Genomic DNA, 17075 nt, shown 5'->3' with positions numbered 1-17075 from the left:
CTAAAAGAAGCTAGTTACAGGCAAGAAATCAGGCACTCTATAAGCAGAAAGAGAAAAAACTTCGAAGAAATTACCTGGCCAGGTAGTGAGATGAGCACTCTCTTACACTGCTCTTAGGAGTGTAAATGAGAAACCCTTCTTGGCAGCAAGATTGCAATATTTAAAGAATCTCAATTTTTTTTTTTCATCTTAAAGAATCTTTAAAAAGTTCATATCCACTGGTTCCATTTTTAGGAGTGTAATCTAAGAAAATAAATATATGAAGATTTATGTACAAGGATGTTCAATACATTGGTTATATTTTCCCAAACAATGAAAATAACCCAAATATTCAACAGGGAATTATAAAAATAAATTGTTCTGTCTACTTAGTGGAATGCTATGCAGTCAATTTTTTAAAAAATGTTTTCAATGGATATATAATGACATGCTCTAGCTTAACATTTAAAAAAATATGCAGCAGCAAAAAAGATCAAAAAGAAACATTCAACTGTAAATAGTTGTACTATCTGGCAATAGGATTTTGAATGATTTCATTTGCTTCTTTATTCTTTTCTATGTTTTCCAAAATTTCTGCAATGAGTACATATTTTTAGAATTAGAAAAAATGTTTTGTTCTTTTTTTTTTTTAAAGGAAAATAACCCTTGGCTATAATAGGCTTATATAACTATTATAACTTCTCTATCTACACAAAGGAAAGAGTGTGTGGCCACTTACCCGCCCTGTGTCCACAGTGGGTTTCTGGTGGCTGAAATGCACATCTCAGGGACACCTGTATGTACACTAACTTATTTGTTATAAAATTTCACTGGATAGGTGACTTCTGATACACAATACAGTCCAAGCAGAGCATCACAAAACACATCACTAAAGTATACTAAAATAAGGTTATTTACTTAAAAATGATACACTGGATGTAATCTATATATAGAACAAAGCAATTAATGGTAAACTTAATAAGGCACCTTTTAAACCAGATGCTGTACAAAATACATTTAGTGTGTTACATATCAAAGATGAATCTATATTTTTGGTGTTTTACAAATGCATAATAAAACTGCTTGTTTTTAACCTTCTTTCAGCGTATATGTACAACTTTCCTAATTAAGCTATAATGATACTTTCATTTTATACAATATATACTACATTTTAGTTTTTAAATGGGCAAAGACAACAGTCACTAAAAGGGCTTAAATAATTCCATTGAAAGCATAGTACAGAGCACAAGGTAAAATTACAATATATTTAATCCTTGGCAAAAGCAGTATTCACATACCTTCCTTATAGAATGATTACACATAGCTTCATGTGATGCTGCCCTAGATTTAATCTGCTCTTTATGAATGTATCAGCTCTCTGCAGTTTTCACTGTGACTCTCATAATAGCACTGAGGCAAGAAGATGAACTGTTACACTGCTATTTTAACATCTGACCCAAGCAAATAATAAATATTACCACTTTTAAACAGTACAAGAGCTGCAACAATCTTTTAAAAAAAAATCAATTCGTATTTCTGCGGTTGAAATTATTTTAGATATTTAGAAACATTTCAAAACGTGTATGAAAAGAAAAATAAATAATTTAATTTATAAAATCTTGCCTGGAATAAATTATTCAATATCAAATTTGATCTTGGGCCAACTTAGAGATGCATGATTCTTTAAACATTGTATTGCATTTTTGTTCTAAACAGAAGCAAAGCATCTGGGGAAAAAAAGGTACTGAACAGAGCGAATAAATAAAAAATCTGGCACATTCTAGGAAAACATAATTTTCAAAAACTATAGGTCACTTTCTAAGCTCAAAAACACTCCTGAAATTGGAAAGGCAACACAAAATGTTGATTGAAATATCTTTTATGAAAACATTTCCAGAGAAACCAGATTTGAATTTTATGCTTCAGAAACTTGTCCAATAAGACAGCACAGGGAAAGTTTAGACTAGATACACTGAAGCCAATTCCTAGCATGCATGCCCTTAATTCTAAAGATATTGATATTTACCAGTATAAAGAGAACTCATAAGGAGAATTTTCTTTGAGGGAGGATTAACTTCTGTTATATTCAGGTAGTTTTGGTTTTTTGTTTGTTTTGATGTTTTAATTATTTAAAGGGATGACAGACAGAAGCTACACATTTTTAAGATGCTAAGTTGTAAGCAGGACCAAATAATGGCTTCCAGGGTTTTACAAATTATTATTTATGGTACTATGTAATACTTCCTCTTTTACTCTTTAAATATTTAAATATGAACTTAGAAATTTAAGAGTAAGAATAAAAGGAGAGAAAAAATAGATTTCATGCAACTTTTTTTCGACTTTAGGATTTCAAAAATGGAATCATTTGCTTTGTAAAGAACATGTAATATTAGAAAATATTTTTATTGAACAAGTTTCTTGGTATCACTTTTAATAGATCAATTTAATTAAAAAATCATTATAATGCTCTTGTACTTACATATTATCTGCAATTGTCTGCTTCCACATACTATTTTAACATTTCTAAGAATAGAGTTTGCCTTTCCTTACATTTTTTTATTATTAAGATGACAGATTATTTTCAAAATTTATAGTTTATCAAAAAAAAATAAATCAAGGTTAACCTTACACTAAGTAGAGCTCATAAGTATTCTTAAATCACTTGGAAATTTAGATAAAAATACCTGTACTTCTCAGTACAGAGATGGGGAAAACATTCTCAAACAGGAAGTTATTGGGTACTATATATATCAATATATAAATTTACTTATCTTGATAAACACTTCAAGCTTTAGTTATGTAAGATGAAAATTATTAAACTTGGTCAAAACTGTTAAAGCAAGTCTCAAATTTGTGATTGATGTATAGACAAATATGTAAGCATTTCATCCTTAAATGTCAGTCACATTTTTGGCAATGGATGGATACATGCTCTGATTCCTCCCCTTTAAAGATTTTTTTAACTATGTTGCGATATAATCACATTTATTTTATGCTATATTCAAGAAAACTGTCTCACTTTATGCACCCATGAGTTGTTTGTTCAGAATAAGATATTAATATTTAAAAGGCATTACAGAAGTATAGTTAGTTTAAGTAGATCAGAATTACTCCTTGGGGAAACAAGGCATCCATAAATATGTAGCATTTTATTGAATAACAGCTATATGGTATAGATATAGGTACTGACTAGATATTGAACTTTTTGCCTGATTCTTCACTGTCTTCACAAACTTACGGAACAGAAATCATAAAACCAAAAATCTCAAATGATTTAAATGTCTAAAACAGTTGTTGACGAATGTATATTAATTCTGTGACAGAAATTTCTAATTGGAGGATCCTTTCATAAAGGAGAATTGAGATGATGGCATCTTAATGAAAGTCTATACCTATGGTTAGTTCTTGATATTTAAACAAAGTCCTAGACTTGATATACTACTTTGAATTAATTCTGAAAATTTACATGTAGTTCTTCTACTTTACAACGTTTTTTTTCTGAAGATCTTTTAATTTTTTTTCCCTTAAGGATGGGATATGAGGTACACATGAGCTGGTTTCTATAGTATGAATGTATGTACATATATAAAATATGGTTGTAAAGGAGCAGGTGTTTTGCAAGTAAAGCATATTACACGCAAAATATAAATAACTTCCCTTTTAAAAGTTACTGAGAATAAAGAATACAGAACATGGTTATAGGCACTTAAATTGCTATCAAATGCAGTAATCAGTATTCACTTCAATAAGAAGTGTTTTCTTTAGAAGGTTCATGGCATTGGAAGTTCCAACTTTGGATAGGATGCTTTTCATGACAAAAATAATAATTACAAAAAAAAAAAAAAGAGTTTGTGGTGGGAGGAAAACAGTCCAAATTTACATACACTTTAAACTCCTTTTGGCCTTTATATCAACTTTAATGTTAAAAAATAAAGTTGGTGGAGAAGCTAGCTCACTTGCAAGGTAAATGGCTTTTATGTGATTGGCAAATCTTGGTCAGATAATGCATTTTTAAAGCACAAAACCAACAGCCACCAATATCTTCCTGTGCATTCATAAATTATTTTCTTCTAATTCAAATGGCAGCAGAGGAATTCTGGTATGCATGTATGTACACAGACACACACACACACCCCCCATTATCAAGGCATGACAAACTACCATAAACTAAGCAGTATCCCAAACAGATCATGATCCATAGGCTGTTTACAAAGGTAGAATACAAATAGATTAAATTTTCTCAGGTAGAAGGTAAAAGTGTATATTTCTCCATCTCTGCTGAATTCATTTATCTTCTTAAGGCTTTCACAGAAAGCACCATTTTATGAACAGGTAATTCAGTACCCAGAGTTTGACTGGAGACATTAATCAGGATTGAAGTCTTGATGCAGTTCATAAAAACCCAATAAAAAAAAGGCATCAAAAACCACATTTATAATAAAGCTGTCCATATATAAAGAATGAAGTGTTTAGAAGTTCCCAGCTTGTATTCTACAGAGTACTGAAAGGTTTAATATTAGCAGCCTGTGAAGGTGTAGTGAGGAAAGAGTCTGAGAACCAAGTTAACATCCTTATTCTATTCTAATTCCACCCGTTCCTTGGGTGAAAACAGTTCTTGCAGTCTAGAATTTCTCCTCATGATTATTTGTCTGTCAAATCTTTACATCTTGAGATTCAACCATCTTGGCAAGTGTCTTCTTGATTCTCAGAGCTGTAAGTCTGGAGGCTGGATTGTGAGCCCAGCATTCTGACATTAGCTTCAAAACTGCTCGTAGACACTGAAAAGTAAAGAGAATGTAGTGAGTAGGTAAATATCGTTGGCAACACTCAGCAATCACTTCCTAAGGGGACTGAATTCCACTTACTTCATCACTGTTCCATCGATTAGACACAATTGGCCGCAAACGTTTGACACACACAACCTCACGCATATCTTCATATGATGGATCATTGGGTACCATGTTATAATATGGCAATTGGTACTCTTCTACAATTCCTGTAGTGAGTTAGAAGGTATAGTGGGCACAAAAATGGTGGCTGGACAAAATACATCAATCCATTCAGTACCTTCTACTGAACTATGGAACTGAAACAAATCCCTCCACAAAGAAGAAAAGATTACAGAGTGGATGATTCACTTTTAATAGTAAATGTATGTTCTCTTTTTTTTAATGTCTAATTATTTTCTCTACCCCCACCATAGCTGTCCATATTGGACATACCAATGTCCCTTAAAATAAGCAAGGTGAACCACTCACTTACCCTAAATTTTCAGTCTAATTATTTATGCACACAATTGTTTCTACTAATGAATGAGGTTTTAATTTTTTTAATTATTTTTTTTTCTGCAGTAGAAAGACAACATATATGCAGAAAAGAGTCAATAAAGCAGACCTGAAACTGCTATTCTTAAAAGGCCTGCTTGCAAGACTGGCACTTGACTGGTGTCTGAGAACTTGCCTGGTAAACAGCTCCCTACACTCACATAAAACTAATGAAAAGGTGAGTCACTGTGCCTAGACTGTTTGTGCCAACAATATGGTTTATGCTGGACATCTGGCTTTCTTTCTAGAAGTTTGGAATTTTGATACATACTAGACAGAGGATGCCCACGTGACCAGCCTCCAAAAAAATCTTTGGGTACTAAATCTCTAATGAACTTCCCTGGATGACAATATTTTACACATTATCACAATTCATTGCTGGAGTAACTTAAGCAAATCCCGAGCGACTCCACTGGGAAAAGACTTTTGGAAGCTTGTACCTGATTTCCTCTAAACTTTCTGCCCCATGCACCTTTTCCCCTTTGCTAATTTTGATGTGTAGCCTTTCAGTGTAACAAATTTTAGCTGTGAAGACAACTATATGCTGAGTCCTGGGAGTCCTAATGAAATCACAGAACCGGGGAGGGGTTGATCTTGGGGATCCCTGACACACACGACATCTAAATTATACAACTGGAGCTGTTATTTTTTGAATGATGAGTATACAAACATAACCAGAAACATGCTACCTAAACTCCTACCTCCTGTGATACAACGACGAGCCATTTCCCAAATAATCAGGCCAAAGCTATAGATGTCAGCCATTATGTAGGGCTGGAAATGGTTTTTATTCAGGCTTTCATCTAGCACTTCTGGAGCCATGTAGCGTTTGGTACCCACCCTAGTATTCAAAGGTACATCAACTTCATTTGTATCACTGAAACAGAAGACAGACAACGTCTAGGTTGAGGGCCAAGAACAAAATCGTTTCTCATCTATTTTTGTCTCATATTGTAAAAGTCAGGGTCTCTCTCTGTATATATATAACAAAATAAAATAAAGATCTATCTATCTATCTAATATGTCTACATTCCCTTAACAGAAATCCTTGGGGTCAGATGTATTTTGAAATTCAGCATCTTTCAGATTTAAAAAAGTAATATACCCTTTAAATATATACTATATATTACATAAATCTCCAGCAGGGTCTGCAGCAGTACTCAATCAAAATCATTAGTAAGTACACAGTGAAAAACTACGTATGAATGTTCATACTAAGCTGGATAAATAAAGACAGTAAATACCTCACATCAGTTCAGGTCAAGTTTTGTCACCAAACAAGTTTTGTGCCTCTCTAAGAAAGAGAACAATACTGAATATAAAAAAAGTGGTACATAATTATATCCCAGAACAAGTGAATGTGAAAATTAATTGAGAGGAATCATTTGCTTTTATCATCCTCATGTGATCCTTTGTGATTTAGGATTACATTTTTTTTCTTTATGGATCCAACCAACTTAGTTCTATTGTGAGTAATGTTTACATAATCATATTGAAATGATGTTTATTGTTTTTTTCAATTTTTGGAGTAAATTTTAGAGTTAGAAGACATGAATGATTTGTTTTTAGGTCTCCAGATCTATTAGGTTCTGAAACTACTCTGAGGCAGAGATTAATATAATGTATTTTATATTTTCTTAAATTAGCATCTGATGAATATCTGAGCCAATAAACACTCCACTGATAAAAACAACAGGATTAGAATACTGTAAAAATGATGGAAGAAGATTAAAAATTTTTAATGTTTGCTTTATTATGGACTAGTACTTCTATTTTATGGCCTGAAATGAGTTTTGAAATGTGAAATGGCTGCTGTATTCCAGAATTATAACATTAAAACAATTTAAATGGTTTTCTAAAAATCTGATATTCTCATTGTTTAAAAATATTGACAATATCAAGTAGTGATGAAAAAATGGCATACTTATATCTTGTTTATGGGAGTGTAAACTGATGCACGCTTTCTAAAGGGATAACCTACAACATACTATTAATAACAATATGTACATACTCTCTGTTTAGCCCCTTCTCTAGCAATCCATCATGAAGAAGTACTTGTACAAGTATTCAAGGATATTATATATGGATAAAATACAATATTCATTAAAGCATTTATAAAATAATAGAGATAAACTGGAGGTAACTTTAATGCTCATCAGTTGGGTCACAGATGAAATAAATTATAGTACATCTATAAAACGGAAAACTTTCCTTAACACTGTTAAGAAGAATGAAGTAGATCTATATATACTGAAACGGAAGGATGTCTAAGACAATAAAAAGTAGGAAATCAAGAATTATGTAGAATAGGATGTAATTTTTGTTAAAAACAGAAAACACAATGACAACAAAACACGAAGACAGGGCTTCCCTGGTGGCGCAGTGGCTGGGAGTCCGCCTGCCGGTGCAGGGGACACGGGTTCGTGCCCCTGTCTGGGAGGATCCCACATGCTGCGGAGCGGCTAGGCCCGCGACCCACGGCCGCTGAGCCTGCGCGTCTGGAGCCTGTGCTCCACAGCGGGAGAGGCCACAGCAGTGAGAGGCCCACATACTGCAAACAAAACAAAACAAAACAAAAAAAACCCCATGAAGACAAAACCCCCCAAAACCCAATTTATATAATTATATAAGCACAAATACATGTTTGGAAATCCACTGTCCTGAATACAAATACAAACAGGTAAATATCTTTAGGAGATTACAATAATTTCAAAACAATAGGTAAAGAACCACTCACCTGTTGAATTTAACAGCAAGGCCCAGGTCAGCAATACAGCAACTTCCATTTTTCTTGATGAGGATGTTTTTGCTCTTTAGGTCGCGATGAGCAATTGCAGGCTTTCCTTGAGTGCCATAAATTTCTGTGTGGAGATGGCACAGACCACAGGCAGCTGAATAAGCCAGCTTAAGCAGGGCTCTGGTGTCTAGTGTAGCACATTTCAGGAAATCATAGAGAGATCCGTTTTCATGGTAATCGGTAATCAAATAGAGCTGAGTCCAGGAACCTGTACCTTTAATATCTGCTGCTATAAAACCTGTTCAGTTAATGAATTTAAAAGGTTAGTTATCAGATGTAGCTAGGAAGAATAATGAATGCTCATTTAGGATACTGAGAATAACTTAGGTATAATCTACAGGTAATAAAAATTTAACTTGTCTGACAAAATTTCTTGAATATATTACCAAAACTTTTAAAAGTCTATAATTAATTTAAAGTAATCTTAATAATCATAAAAATGATAATATGACTAAGAAAAAGATCACATATATAATAACCTAGGGAAATGCTATTAATCTACATGATTCTGTAAGGATGAAGAACTATAAAGAAGGAATGTGGAAAAGGCTCTTCATTTCAAACTGAAAAGTGGACCCATTAAAATAATAAAGTTAGTGCTTCCCTGGTGGTGCACTGGTTAAGAATCCGCCTGCCAATTCAGGGGGCATGGGTTTGATCCCTGGTCCGGGAAGATCCCACATGCCTCGGAGCATCTAAGCCCGTGCACCATAACTACTGAGCCCGTGCTCTAGAGCCGGCGAGCCACAACTACTGAAGCCCACGCACTACAAGTACTGAAGCCCGCGTGCCTAGAGCCCGTGCTCTGTAACAAGAGAAGCCACTGCAATGAGAAGCCCGCATACTGCAATGAAGAGTAGCTCCCGCTCGCCGCAACTAGAGAAAGTCCGCGTGCAGCAACGAAGACCCAACACAGCCAAAAATAAATAAAATAAAAATAAAATAAAAAAAATAATAATAAAGTTAAATATGTTCAACTAAGAGTTTGCTCCTAACTAAGCCAACTCCCACTTGCCCATCAATGCCTTATCACATTTTCCTTTTCAGCCTGGCTCACTGACAAGCAAGTTCACAATACTGGCCTCCTTTCTTTCTCCTTTCTCTTCTCCCTCTCTTCAGAAAAAGGTGAGTGCTGAGTTGAATAATGTTCCCCCCCCCATGTCCACCTGGTACCTATAAATGTGACCTTATTTGGAAACAAGGTCTTTGTAGGTACAATCAAGTTCAGATGAGGTGATACTAGGTTAGAGTGGGCCCTAAATCAATGACTGGTATCCTTATAGGAAGAGGGAAATATGGATACAGACACACAGGAAGAAGGCCATGTGCCAACAAAGACAGAGATAGGAGTGTGGTCTCCTAGGCCAAGGCATGCCGAAGATAGTTGGCAATCACCAGAATCTGGAAGAGGCAAGGAAGGGTCCTCCCCTAAAGCCTTCAGAGAGCATGGCCCTGTCAACACCTTGATTTTAAACTTCTGGCCTCCATAACTCTGAGAGAATTAAGTTTCTGTTGTTTTAAGCCACCTAGTTTGTGGTACTCTGTTACGGACAGTCCTAGGAAACGAATATAATTAGTATAGGAAACTATACTCTTAGCAACATGTTATGCACTCTCTAAATTAAAGGGCAAGGAAATAGTACCTGAATAGAAAGTCAGGGAAGGTAGATGAGTTTATGTACCCTACTGATCAGATCATACCTAGGTTATTTTGCTACTGTGTGAATGGGGGTGAGGAGAGAGACCTATTAAGCATAGAACATAATAAATGAAGCTACATCTTATGAGGGAGGGGGGTGATTTAATCTGCAACAGGCAAAGGTACATATAGTTCAAGTTACCCTAGAAAATTGCTTAAATTACCTTTAAAAGACTTGTTTTTTGTTACTATATGACTAAGTCCAATAAACTATATTACTTCCACTTTGAAACTCACTGCTGTTTCTCCTCAGCTGGGTAGTAAATATAGACATACCTTGTTTAACCAAGCTTCACAGATACTGGGTTTTTAACAAATTGAAAGTCTGTGGCAGCTCCTGCCACAAGTCTATAGGAGCCGTTTTTCAAACAGCATTTGCTCACTTCACGTGCCACATTTTGGTAATTCTCACAAACCTTCAAACTTTTTTATTATTATTATATTTGTTATGGTGATCTGTGATCAGTGGTCTTTGATGTTACTATTGTAATTGTTCGGCATTTTTTAGCAGTATTTTTAAATTAAGGTATGTACATTGTTTACTAGACATAATGCTACTGCACACTTAATAGAGTACAGTACAGCATAAACATAACTTTTATATGCACTTGGAAACCAAAATATTTGTGGGACATGCTTTATTGCAGTGGTCTGGAACCCAACCCCAAAATATCTCTGAGCCATGTCTGGGAAGTGGTTGGTTGCCATTCAGGACTGGGTTGTATTTAAACTGTATATTCCACTAGATTTCCTTTAGCCAAATGCACACAACTGAACTCACATATGTTTTCAAAGCCCATGTGCCAGGCTTCCACCGGCATCCCACTAACCTTGAAGAATATGGAACTGACTAAAATCAAACGTGTACTCACCGAGTATGTTTTCATGGCGCATTAGCACGGTTTGATAGATTTCCGTTTCTCGAAACCAGCTAGCTTCTTCAGTGGTAAAAAACACTTTGACTGCCACTTTCTCACCACGCCATTTACCCATCCACACTTCTCCATATCGGCCTTTACCAACTTGCCGAACCATCTGAATCTGTTTGGCAATAGTTCGCTGAACCTTCATAGTAAAAAGTAAAATGAGAAGAACATATTAAGATTGAAAACGTGGCTTAATAGGCCATCCCATCAAAAAGGATGGTATGGGGCTTCCCTGGTGGCGCAGTGGTTAAGAGTCTGCCTGCTGATGCAGGGGACACGGGTTCATGCCCCGGTCTGGGAAGATCCCACGTGCCGTGGGGCGGCTGGGCCCGTGAGCCATGGCCGCTGAGCCTGCGCTCCGCAACGGGAGAGGCCACAACAGTGAGAGGCCCGCGTACCGCAAAAAAAAAAAAAAAAAAAAAGGATGGTATATACAACCAACCAATTCGAAGATTAACATATATACAGTCAGCCTCCATATCTGTTCTGCATCCTTGGATGTGGAAGGCCGACTGTAAGGGACCTGAGCATCTGTACGTTTTTGTATCTACAAGGGGTCCTGGAACCAACCCCTGAGGTCTATCCTGAGGGAGGACTGTACTGTATTCAAAAGGAGATGAAACAATGTACAATATATTCTAAAATCACAAAATAACAGGTTAGTCAATGTGGCAGACTGTTTGCAAAAGTGGACTATATAATTCCCCTCCCAGTACACACACCCTTGGGTAGTCTCCTCCAGACTCTGGGCTTGGCTACATGACTTGCTTTGGGCAAAAGAACAACAGCAATTGTAAAACAAGTGAAAAGTCTTTGTGCACTGGAGCTTGCCCTTTCTTGCCATTCTAGGGCACCCTGTGACCAAAATGAGCAAAACCATACCAACTGTTGGCCATGTACATAAACTATACCATTTGGCTCTAGCTGAGCAAATTCAGAAAAAGAACTGCCCAGAAGACCCACAGAATCATGAAAAATAACAAATGTTTGTTGTTTCAAGCCACTAAGCTTTGGGATGATTTATCATGTAGCAAAATCTAAATGACAGTTAAAAATACTCAACTCAGTCTGTAAGACCCTACGTGATCTGGTCCCTGCCTAACTCTCCTGCCTGATTATTGACTCTAATCCCCTCTTATTTACCTTGTTTCAATTTTTAGAATTCACTCAAGCTCATTCCTGTCTCAATCTGTTTGCATGTGCAGTTCCCTTTACTTAAGAGTGTTGTTTCTCTCTTAAACACCTTCATAGCACATACATATTTCTCAGTTGCTGCACTTATCACAATTACAATTTTATTATTATTTATATACATATTTGTTTGAATTCCATCCCCCACTACTCACAGAATACAGATATTTATTTAGGACAATACTTGAAGTACAATACTGCTTTCATTAATATTTGTTGGATGAAACAGGCAGGTAAATTGCTACCTTTCATTTTCAGAAGCATTAGCTGCCATTCTAAATTAAAAAAACAACACTAAGGTCCCGGTTGGAAATGTAGTTAAAATGGGCTAGATTTTATGAGCATCTAAACTGACTTACTTTATGTATCACTTATTACAAATTCCTTTTGTGATCTCATTTTAGAAAGCCAGAATTATTGAGGTCTAATTTACATATACTAAAATGCACTCTTTTCGAGAACTGTGTTTTGACAAATGTATACAGTTATGTAACCACCAACATCACAATTAAGATACAGAACATTTCTATAACCCAGAAAAGTTCCCTTTACCGCTTGAAAGTCAATCACCTCCCCACCTACCTTGAGTCCCTGGCATGACTGATCTCTTTTCTTTCCCTACAGTTTTGAACATGACATAAATGGAAACATACAATAGGTAGCCTCTGTATCTAGCTTCTTTCATTCAGCAAAAAATACTTTGAAATTAAAAAAAAAAAAACTTTGAAATTTACCTGTGTTGCTATTGCATGCATCAGCAGTTTGTTCCATTTTACTGACAAGCAGTATTCTACTCAATGAATGTACCACCATTTGTTTATCCATTTACCAACTGACGGACTTTTGGGTTGTTTACAATTTATTATGAATAAAGCTGCTATGAACATTCACAGTCAGTCTTTGTATGGACATGTTTGCATATTCCTTCTGTAAACAATTAGCAGAAGGACTGCTTCACTGTATAAAAAGTATATGCTTAACGTTTTAGTCAGCTATCAACCTGTTCCCCAAAGTAGCTGTATTCTGCATTTCAATCAGCAATATATGAGATTTCCAGTCGATTTATTTTATTTATTTATTTATTTATTTATTTACGGCTGCATTGGGTCTTTGTTGCTGCATGCGGGCTTTTCTCTAGTTGCGGTGAGTGCGGGCTACTCTTCGTTGTGGTGCGCGGGCTTCTCTTGCTGCGGATCACGGGCTCTAGGTGTGCGGCCTTCGGTAGTTGTGGCACACAGGCTCAGTAGTTGTGGCTCGCGGGCTCTAGAGCGCAGGCTCAGCAGCTGCAGTGCACGGGCTTAGGTGCTCCGAAGCATGTGGGATCTTCCCGGACCAGGGCTCGAACTCGTGTCCTCTGCATCGGCAGGCAGGTTCTTAACCACTGTGCCACCAGGGAAGCCCTGATTTATATTCTTTTCCACACTTAATATTCTCAGTTTTTGTCATACTAGTGAACGTGTAGTATCTCACTGTGTTTAATCTGCATTTCCCTGATGATGCTGAGCATCTTTTCATGTGCTTATCTGCCATTCTTACATCTTCTCTGGGCAAGTGTCTGTTCAAATCGTTTGTCCATTTTTAAACAATTGGGTTGTCTCATTCCTGAGTTGTAAAAATTCTTCATATATTCTGCAACACAAATTCTTTATCTGAACTCCTTTGCCAATCTGTGACTTGTTTTTTCACTTTCTTAACAGTGTCTTCTGAATAAGAAAAGTTTTAAATTTTAAGAAAGACCAATTTATCATTTTTTAAAGTGACTCTTGCCTTTTGTGTCCTAAGAAATCTTTACTCAAAGTCACAATAATTTTCTAAAACATTTTCCTTTAAAGGTTTCATACTTTAATTTTTACATTTGGGTCTATAATCCATTTCAAGGTAATTTTGTATATGGAGTGAGATAAGGGTCAAGATTCACCTTTTGGCAAATGGATGCCCAATTTTTCCTGCACCGTTTGTTGAATGGACTCTTTTCCCCACTGAATTACTCTGGCATCCAAATCAACTGATCACACATGTGTGCATCCATCTCTAGACTGTATTCTGTTCCACTGATGTACATACCTATCCTTATGCCAGGATCACATAGTGTTGACTACTGTAGCTGTACAATAAGCCCAGAAATCAGGTAGTGAATCCTCTTTATTCTTCTTCTTCAAAATTGTTTTGGCTCTTCTAGGTCCTCTGCATTTCCAAATAATTGTTAGAATAAGCTCATCAATTTCTACAAAAGTTTGCTCTGATTTTGATTTGGGTTGAATTGAAACTATAAATCAGTTTTAGGATAACTGAAATCTTAATACTGAGTCTTCTGATTCAAAAACAGGTTAAAAACCTTAACGCTTATTAGGGGTTTTGTTCATTTCTTTCGGCAATGTTTTCTGATTTTTTTTTTTTTTTGCGGTACGCGGGCCTCTCACTGTTGTGGTCTCTCCCGTTGCGGAGCACAGGCTCCGGATACGCAGGCTCAGCAGCCATGGCTTCACGGGCCTAGCCGCTCTGCGGCATGTGGGATCTTCCCGGACTAGGGCATGAACCTGTGTCCCCTGCATCGGCAGGCGGACTCCCAACCACTGCGCCACCAGGGAAGCCCCATGTTTTCTGATTTTAAGTGTACAGGTCTTACATAAATTTTAAGTTTATTCCAAAATATTTCACGTTTTTCATGGTATTTTAAATGATAGTGCTTTTAAAATTTTAATCCCTAATTGTTTATAGCCAGTGTACATAAATTCAATGATTTTTGTACAATGACCTTGATAAACTCACTTATTGGTTGTTGTAGCTTTATGTTATCATCTTTGAGATTTTCTATGTAGACAATCATGTTGTCCGCACTGTCCTTTCCAATTCAATTACAGAATTACCTGATTCAATGAATTTTATAATTAGAGACCAATGTATTTACTTTAAACAAACCAACTAAACACAGAATTTAAAATCTATCTAGATATCTAGTATTTATTATAAGGGTCCCCTTGACCCCTAAGTCTGAGTATTTCTATACATGTAATTCTCTTAGAATTATTTACAACTCGCTTTAACATCATTTTTATGAATTGTGTTTTGGTTACATAGTATTATATTGAGGGAAGTATCCTCTCTATGAAGATGATCTGTGGGAGTAACTTCCTTTTGATTTCAGAATCTGAAATTGTTATACTTCTCCCAACCAATCAGTTTAACCTTACAGATGCAAGGTATTTTACACCTGATTCCTCAAGTTGGCTGTTAAAAACCTGTGAGCTGGGCTTTCCTGGTGGCACAGTGGTTGACAGTCCGCCTGCCAATACAGGGGAGGCGGGTTCGTGTCCTGGTCCGGGAAGATCTCACATGCCGCGTAGCGGCTGGGCCCGTGAGCCATGGCCGCTGAGCCTGCACGTCCAGAGCCTGTGCTCCGCAACGGGAGAGGCCACAACAGTGAGAGGCCCTCGTACCACAAAAAAAAAAAAAAACAAAGAAAACCTGTGAGCTTATGTTAACACTTACATAGCACTTCATGACCACATTTTCTCTCTTAACCTTGCTTGTGGCTCTACCTTACTTTATTCAATTTTTCTTATTTCATATTTCTTATTTTAACTAATTTCACCTTGCATTACTGTAACCATCTTTCTAAATAAGAAGGGAAAGAAGTGTGTCTAGTAAAGTCCCTTAATATGTAATTATTAAGCCGTCTACCATCATATGACAACACATTCTGTATTAATAAACCATTCATGTTTATATGACATTTCAGCTTACCAATAAGGGTAGTCCAGATCCACTACCAGAACTTTGTGACTGGTCAATAAGGTCTTTTAATGATTCCCCAACTGGAATAAATGCTTCATCCTGTTCCAGGTCACGATTGTAACGGCGTCTGCTTGAGATGCTCTTGCAATAATGTCTTTCAAAAAAGCAGAAAATAATCTACATTAACATTCTAAAACTATAAAATTCTAAGGTAAGAAAAATCTTGAGGTTGTTGACACTATTATCCTTCCTTCATCACATGGGTTCATATCCAAATTAGCCTTATCATAGAAAAATATATCCTCTGTTAAAATAATGTCCAGAAATGGAGTTTATGAGGTAGAGAGATATATACTATCTTAAAACAGAAAGATGTCCATGGTACAATGGCAAGTGAAAAAAACAGATTAAAAAACAGCATGTAAAGTATGATCCTAGCTATAAACATTTTAAAATTATATGTATTTATACTTGTCTAAAAGGATCAGAAATATATCAAGTTGTATATAATAGTTATTGCTGGGAACGTAGGAATATTTACTTTCTACTTTACATATGTATTTTCATCTGAATTTGTAAGCATGTAGTTTTGTATCAAAATGAACAATAAATATACTTCCATTTTAAAAAAGAGTTTATGGAAAAGAAATCAAATAAGTTCACTTAATTCATTCTAATATTTTCAAAGGCTTTTTAAAAAATTTTCAGATTATGAAATGTTTCAAACATGTAGGAAGGTAGAGATTAATTTATTTGGCACCCATGTGTAAGCCATTTAAATTTAATAAATATTGACATTATGCTATGTTTATTTTAGATATATTTTAAATAAATAAACATTAAAATATTTGTAGCCATTTCCCTCATAATTCCATTTCCCTCATTTACTCCTAAGAGACAAACACTATCTTGAAGGTGGTTATATCCTTCCTATCTATGTATTTATACCTTTACCATAAAAGTATATACTCATAAACAACATCGTTCCTCTGGACACAAATGGCATATGCTATATTAATATTTTACATCATGCTTTAAAAAACTCCTTATGTATTACATATTTACCCATGTTGATACATGTTAAAAAAAACAACAGCTCATTTTTATTGATCTTGAGTGTGTGTCAGGCACTGTTCTATGACTTACTTCATCTTTATTAAACTCGTAAGAGGTAAGTACTACTGTTTCCATTTTACAAAAGAGAAAACCATGGCCCAGAGGCTCATCATTTGTCCCAAGTCAGACAGCTGCCTAATTATTCTCCAATACGGAGGCAAGACCCTTCTGGGTACTATAACCAAAACCCCATGAATTATGAGGTTTTCAAGTCACATAGCTGGTGGGAACAGATACTATCCCCAGCCTTGTGTGAGCACTGAATACTGTTTCCTTCAATCTTTTCAGCCGTTCTTTCCCAGCCTTAG

General features: G+C 35.8%; 1 protein-coding gene across 1 annotated transcript in view; it reads right to left on the bottom strand.

Moving 5' to 3' along the window:
- Positions 1 to 2369: 2369 nt before the first annotated feature.
- BMPR1A (bone morphogenetic protein receptor type 1A) overlaps positions 2370 to 17075 on the bottom strand; it is a 139112-nt gene continuing 124406 nt past the window's right edge. The window contains exons 8-13 of the mRNA XM_029244746.1: positions 15661 to 15805; positions 10672 to 10864; positions 8041 to 8338; positions 6005 to 6180; positions 4845 to 4975; positions 2370 to 4757 (exon numbers count right to left, since the gene is read on the bottom strand). Of these exons, the coding sequence (XP_029100579.1) occupies positions 4632 to 4757; positions 4845 to 4975; positions 6005 to 6180; positions 8041 to 8338; positions 10672 to 10864; positions 15661 to 15805 (1069 nt within the window). The 3' untranslated portion in view covers positions 2370 to 4631. The remainder of the gene's footprint in view (positions 4758 to 4844; positions 4976 to 6004; positions 6181 to 8040; positions 8339 to 10671; positions 10865 to 15660; positions 15806 to 17075) is intronic.

This window comes from Monodon monoceros, unplaced genomic scaffold (assembly GCF_005190385.1).
Source record: "Monodon monoceros isolate NGI ecotype Baffin Bay Population unplaced genomic scaffold, NGI_Narwhal_1 Super_Scaffold_4, whole genome shotgun sequence".
Taxonomy (NCBI): domain Eukaryota; kingdom Metazoa; phylum Chordata; class Mammalia; order Artiodactyla; family Monodontidae; genus Monodon; species Monodon monoceros.
The sequence above is the reverse complement of the archived record's forward strand: the minus strand, read 5'-3'. Positions and strand labels throughout refer to the sequence as shown.